The sequence below is a fragment of the Apium graveolens genome, chromosome 9 (assembly GCF_009905375.1).
Source record: "Apium graveolens cultivar Ventura chromosome 9, ASM990537v1, whole genome shotgun sequence".
Lineage (NCBI taxonomy): Eukaryota > Viridiplantae > Streptophyta > Magnoliopsida > Apiales > Apiaceae > Apium > Apium graveolens.
Genome location: NC_133655.1, coordinates 13,944,275 through 13,951,423, shown reverse-complemented (window position 1 = coordinate 13,951,423; position 7,149 = coordinate 13,944,275). Strand labels below are relative to the sequence as shown.

General features: G+C 41.4%; 1 protein-coding gene across 1 annotated transcript; it reads left to right on the top strand.

Moving 5' to 3' along the window:
* The first annotated feature begins 2,579 nt into the window (after window positions 1–2,579).
* Window positions 2,580–3,281, top strand: LOC141685038 (uncharacterized). Its single transcript, XM_074490163.1, has 2 exons — window positions 2,580–2,879; window positions 2,991–3,281. Exons 1-2 carry the CDS (start codon window positions 2,580–2,582, stop codon window positions 3,279–3,281), a joined length of 591 nt encoding a protein of 196 aa, XP_074346264.1.
* The last annotated feature ends 3,868 nt before the right edge of the window (window positions 3,282–7,149 follow it).

Here is a 7,149-nt window from a genome sequence, read left to right as displayed (position 1 = left end):
TAATAGCCATTACAGTTCCTCTGGATTTCTAGAGATTTAATCCATTTTTAAGGTTCATTCTGATGTAAACATTAACTTTAATTAGTTGGCAGACTATTTTTTTATTTTCGTGTACTATTTCGTGTATCATTTCAATTTCGTTTCAGTTTCGTGTAGTAACACGAAAAGTACACGAAATATTTCGTGTACTTTTCGTTTCGTTTCGTGTCAACATAAAATGTTCGTTTCGTGTTTCATTTCATAACTTGGGTACACGAAATATTTTCGTTTCGTTCATGGATCAACATGTTGGTACACGAAAAACGAAAGTGCACGACACGAAAGTACACGACATGACACGAATTGCCAGGTCTAATCACTATACCTATGATCAATGAGATGTGATCATCAGGCAACAAACACACTAGTCTTAATGCATTATTATTGTCCCTTAATAATAATACTCGATTAGGTACCTTTAGGAATAGTGATACTATTCTTATAATCTCATTTATAAGTCACGTACTTGGAGATATAGAATTGCATATCATATTCCAAGAACATTTTTTAATCTAACATTTATATCGCGGTAAATTAAGAATTAATAAACTATAAAGGGAATAATCGATATAATATAAACATTAATAATCCTAATGTCTTAAACTAAAATATCACAGTGTTGTCTCTAGGGCACAAACAGTAGCACAGAGGGACACGAGACTTGCAACATGATCTCAATCGAGGAATTTCCATAGGACTATTTCGAACACATGGGGATTTAGGTGGAACCACGCCCAGGTGCCCTGCTAATGGAGGCCTCTCAGCCCATCATGTTGGTAAAAGAGGGGATTGTAGAGGAGGCAAGTGATAAAGAAGAGAGCCTGAAACAAGTCACAGCAAGACTCAAGAAAGGGAAGTAGGCACACGAAGAAATAACAACAACCATAGATCTGCCCAACGGAATCACTCGCATGGTCACCATGACCTCTGAATGCTTGGTAAATCCGGTTTGAGCTCACCAGCCTGAGCTCGAGGACACGGAAGGTTTGACAATCACGAAAGTGGGAGAAACTAGCGAGGCTTGGGCAGACTTAGACCAAAGAATGCCCCCAATGGTTGAGAGGGTTGGGGCCGCATAAGACACAATTCCAATCTTGGTAGACCCGAATGATCCTTCCAAGGTACTCAAAATAGGCTCCAACTTAAGCACAGACCTGAGAGAAGACCTGACCCAATTCTTGAGGAGAAATTCGGATGTCTTTGCATGGTCACACTCTGATATGGTAGGGATTGACCCGAACGTCATATGTCACCGACTCAACCTATATCCAAAAAATAAGGGGGTCAGATAGAAGAGGCGGCCGATTAGTGGAGAGAGGGAAGAAGCTCTTAAAGAAAAAGTGGATAGATTGATGAAGGCAGGGGTTGTAAAGGAATCCTTCTACCCCATGTGGCTGACCAACCCAGTGCTTGTTAAGAAACCAAATGGTAAATGACGGACATGTGTGGACTTTACTGACCTAAACAAAGCTTTTCTCTACCCCGAATCAACCAGCTGGTTGATTCCACAGCTGGGCACGTGTTACTTAGCTTTATGGATGCTTATTTGGGATATAACTAAATCCCAATGTATGGGCCAGATCAGGAGCACACCTCCTTTATTACTGACCGGGGCCTCTATTGTTATATTGGGATGCCATTCAGGCTCCTTAACGCTGGGGAAACCTATCAAAGGTTGGTGAAAAAGATGTTCAAACATCAGTTGGGGAAGACTATTGAGGCATATGTAGATGATATGCTTGTGAAGTCAAAGGAAGCAAATGATCATGTCCACCACCTATCAGACATGTTCCAGATCCTGAGGGAATACAAGATGAAGCTCAACCCCCATAAATGTGTGTTCGGGGTCGAGTCAAGAAAGTTTTTGGGATTTATTATCAACCATAGGGGCATTGAGGACAACCCAACCAAGATACGAGCTCTACTCGAGATGAGACCCCCACGATGGGTGAAGGATGTCCAAAGCTTAACGGGGCCAGGAGTTCTTCAAAGCAATTAATGGAGTGGGGAAGAATTTTGAGTGGACAGAAAAATGTGAGGAGGCCTTTTAAAATATAAAAAAGCATCTTAGCAGTCCTCCAATATTGTCCAACCCAAAGGTAAGAGAGACTTTGGTCCTGTACTTGGCCGTCTCAAACTTTGAGGTCAGTGTTGTATTGGTCCGAGAGGAAGATGATATCCAGCATCTGTATACTATGTGAGTAAGAGGCTAGCCGATGCGGAGACTCGATACACAAGTCTTGAGAAATTAGCATATGCTTTGATCCTGGACTCCCAAAAGCTCATGCCCTATCCCCTCAGGCAGGTAATGCACAAGCCGGAGACCTCTGGTCGAATGTTTAAATGAACGGTTGAGCTCGGCCAATTCGAGGTGGATTATAATCCAAGGACCGTAATCAAAGGCCAAGCCCTGGCCGATTTTGTCCTGGAATTTCCTCCACATCAAGAAGTGGAGTAGAGAGCCCTTGTTATCATGCCTAGTGCAGAAGAAGTCGGGCTGAAAAGCCAAAATATTGCCCCATGGTGGAGCCTATTTATGGATGGAGCCTCTAATGGAGATGGGGGCAGGAGTTGGAATTGATCTAATTAGCCCAGAGGCCCACAAGATTAGACGTGCGACCCATCTGGCCTTCCATGCAACCAACAATGATACCGAGTATGAGGCCCTGATTAACGACCTCGAGCTAGCTTTGGAAATGAAGGTGGAAAATTTGAATGTGTTTAGTGACTCCATGATCGTGGTCTATCAGATAAACGGGGGGGGGGGGTACCAAGTTAAGGGGCCAAGAACAGAGCTTTACCTGAAGTGTGTGAAAAGGATAATCTCGAGGTTCAACGAGGTGAGGCTATAATTGATTCCGCGCGGGCAGAATGAAGGCACGGACGAGCTGGCTAAGCTTGGCTCGCGCCGTGAATCCACACTGTTAGGGGTCGTTCCCCTCGATATACAGAGGCATCCTAGTGTGCCCGAACACGAAGTGGGCAGCATTGGAAGTGACCTCGGCCCTACATGGATGACACATATTTTAGCTTACTTAAAGGAAGGATCACTTCCAGATGAAAAGAATGAGGCAAGAAGAATAAAGTACAAGGCAACACGATATGTGATATATGATGGGGTATTATATAGAAGAGGGTTCAGTGTGCCCCTCCTCAAGTGTATGGATGTGGATGAATGCAATAATATCCTAAGGGATGTGCACGAGGGCATTTGTGGAAATCACTCGGGGGTAGCTCCTTAGCTCATAAAATCCTCTGTCAGGGTTACTATTGGCCAACGCTGAAAAAAGATGCCTTTGAATTCTCTCGAGCTTGTGATAAGTGTCAATGATATGCCAATTATTACAACAATCCCGTGGCTCCTCTCACATCCCTCATGAGCCTTTGGCCCTTTGCTATGTGGGGAATTGATCTGATTGGAGAACTCCCGAAGGCTAAGGGGGGTGTTAAGTATGCAGTTGTTGTGGTGGATTACTTCACTAAATGGACAGAGGTCGAGCCTTTGGCCACCATCATGGCAAAGAAGCTCAAGGAATTTATGTACAGAACCATTGTATGCCGCTATGGCATCCCTCACAAGTTGGCATATGATAACGAAAAGCAGTTCGATAGCAAGGAGATGCGAGAGTTCTGTGAGCAGCTGGGAATTTAGAAAAGTTTTAGTACAGTTTGCCACCCCCAAAGCAATGGGCAGATGGAGGTTATTAATAAATTTTTAAGCACGCCTTGAAGGAAAAGCTTGAGGAGAAGAAAGGAACATGGCCATAGGAGCTCGCACAGGTCCTATGGTCCTACAACACGACCCCTCAGACTACAACTGGAGAGACCCCTTTTTCTTTGGTGTATGGGTGTGAAGCCATGGTGCCCGTTGAAGCAGGGGCAGGATCTTTTCGAAGGGATAACTATAACTCAGAGGCGAGTGAGATCAACCATCGACTCTACTTGGACATGATTGAAGAAATTCGGGAAGTTGCTCAGTTCAGGATAACAACATATCAACAGAGGACATCAAGACACTAAAACAATAAGGTTCGAGCCCAGACTTTTAAGGTGGGAGATTTGGTTTTGCGTCGGGTCATGCCAAATACCAAGGTGGTGAGCCACAGAGTCTTTGGGGTAAATTGGGAGGGCCCCTACAAGATAAAATCAGTGCTTTGGGAGGGAACCTACCACCTCAATGATATGCAGCACAAGTTGATCCCAAGAGCCTGGAATGCGGAACACCTCCGCAAGTATTATCAGTAATATTATTCTTCTCAGGTTTAGTATTATCTTAAAATATTCCTAAGTCTCGGGGGGTAGTGTTATATAGGTTCCTCCCTGAGACCACAAGCATGTAATCTTTCCACTTTCCATTATCTATGAATGAATGATTGATATTTATTTGTGCCTTGATATTTTGACACCTATTAATAGATTAAAATACCAATAGGGAAGCCCATCCTTGGGAGCCCATGCGAGGATAAAACAGTTGCTTCATTAACATGTAAAAATCATAAGTCAAGTCGGGCCTCGACCCGCTTTACAAAAAGTCTATGAACCGAGCCAGGCCTTGGCCCGCTTGAAAACATAGTGAGTACGAAACATATTGTTAAAGATGAATATAAAACTATAAAAGTAGGAAGAGGTGCCAACATGATCACCTAGAAGCATGCCTTGCGAGTTTAGAACTGACTCTAAATTTATGGATAGCCTCCATGCGAACCTGTATTCTTGGCTCGCATCCCCTTTGTTAAAGTCTATGGTCTCAGCTCGCTTCTAAGGAAACAAAACTGTTATTTCTAGAGAACTAACAATGAGATTTACAGAAGGGGGGTTGAATGTAAATCTCAAAACTTTTTCAAGTTTTGAGCAGTTTATAAAGACTGTGTGTTCAAGATGAACAAGTGTGTGAATTGCTTTAAGCTGATACAGACAGATATATATTCAAACACAAATGTAAAGAACACAATAAACCTTTAAAAACTTTTCTGGTGGATTTGTTGTTCCACCAGAGATGGTATTTCAGAAATTCTGTGATCTAAGAATTTGATCACAGCTGCATCCTAGTACAAACTAGATAATTTTTCTCTCAAGATTTTTCTAAACAGCTCTGGAAAAATTCTTATCTAATTACTAGCTACTACTTGGTTTATATGTTACCAAGTTTACAAGTGAAGACAAGGATATATAAAATAATAAAGTAAGATCTCCACTTGTTTCTTCTCCAGTTCACTCCAGTACTTTGTTGACTTAATGCCTCTTTATACTAGAGTAGAACGGCTGCTTTTTCTGATGTTCCTGAAATTAGGCTGCCACATTTCAGTTATCTATGTTCACCCACGTGCCTCTGTTTGTAGGTACAACCACCACTTATCAACGGTTAATCAACAGAACATCCGTTGAAGCTTTCATCCGTTGATGCACTCATCCGTTGAAGGATGTTATCCGTTGAAGCTTTAGAGACATCCGTTGAAGCTTAGCTTCTCATCCGTTGAAGGTCTTTAAGTCATCCGTTGATACCACTTCATTTATACAAAATTACAAGGCATGAAATATTTACAATTGGCCTTCCTATCTGCATATCTTCTAGTAGTCAACATGACTCATAGTTTCTCTCAACTTCTAAGAATTACATCTTAAATACAGAGACTGAAATATGCTACAACACTAGACTTATTTCTAAGTAAAGCTACACCATCAACGGATAGCCAAAGTGGTCTTATCCGTTGAGGCTACAGACACTGAATTTCTACTTAAGTGTTTTGTTAAACATATCATCAAACTAATGCACATATATTCCTAACAATCTCCCCCTATTTATGTCTATAAGAATTGTAGGCATAAATTCAGGGTTAACTTGATGATAACAAAACACTTAACAGATATATGAATTGAAACTAAGTAGAAATTTGAAAATGCTGCAAAAATGTATGTACTAGGAGGAAATTGAATATTTACAGTATTTCCAAGGATACTCCTTTAGCCTGAGCAAATCATCTTTTTCTTCTTTGTTCCCTGGTTTTCTTTCCTAGCCCTTTGTCATTTTCCTCAATTTGGAGTTGGAGTTGTCTGAAGAATTCAGCTTCATCTTCAACACTGATATCCAACTTAGATTGCATTTCCTTGAGAGTTTCATTGCTGGCAATCTTGAGTTGGTCTTCAAGTCTGAAAAATCTTCTGACTCCTTTATCATCTCTAAATTCCATCAACCAATGAGGTGATTTGTGAATTGTAATTCCCCTTTCTTGAATGAGTAAAGTCCTGGGTAAAGCATTGGGCTCCCTCCAAGTTTTCCTTATATTGGCAATCTTGTTGAGAATTTCAGTCTTGGCAGTTCTGGTAAAGCCAGAATCCTTTTGTATAGCTGAAAAGACTCTAATCAAGGTAGAGTAGCCTTCATTCAGAATCCTGTGGAGAGGCCATGTTCTTTCCCCAGCTCCTTTGTATCTGAACACTAATCTCTCTGGTAGCTGTCTGTAAGCAGCTATTCCTCTTACATCCTCCAGCTCATCCAGATAGAGTTCAATGTCTGAAATTTCTTTTATGTCACAGATGTGAACATAATCATCTTTAGAAATGGATGGCTTAGGCTTAGGCTTTTGTTTTTGAGTGAATTTCTTAGAGGTTATGGGAGGTGTAGATTTGGGTTTTCTTTTCTGTTTCTTTGATAGTGGAAGAGTGGTTAGAAAGGTAGGCAATTTGATGGTGTCCCAATCAATAGGTTCCTCTTTTGGAATGATTGGTTCACCATGGATGTTTATAGTGGGATTAGCAACAAGAGGTTCAGGTATGGAAGGTAGTGGTTTAGATATAGATTTGGTTACTTCAGTATTATCTTCACTCCTTCTATGTGCCTTGGCCTTTCTTCTATTTCCCTTCTGCCATTCCTCTCTTTCTTCCATACTCTCACCAAATATACTCCCAAAAACCTCATCTAGGTTTGCAATCTTGTCTTCACCCCTGACTTCAATTCCTTTCTCTTCTTCAACTTGACTTGACTTTAGCTGTTGTTCAAGCTTTGCTTGTGCTCTTTTGTCAGCCTTTAGTTGCCTGACTTCTTCCTTCTTGGCTATTGAGAATTTGGGATGTCCTTGCATCACACATATGCTCTTTCCCTCTCTAGAGATA

Excerpts from the sequence above, each read along its gene's own strand:
- LOC141685038 (XM_074490163.1), top strand. The coding sequence starts at position 2,580 with ATGGAGCCTCTAATGGAGATGGGGGCAGGAGTTGGAATTGATCTAATT. Across the intron at positions 2,880-2,990 it reads TAATCTCGAGGTTCAACGAG|AGGCATCCTAGTGTGCCCGA; the intron begins GTGAGGCTATAA and ends CTCGATATACAG.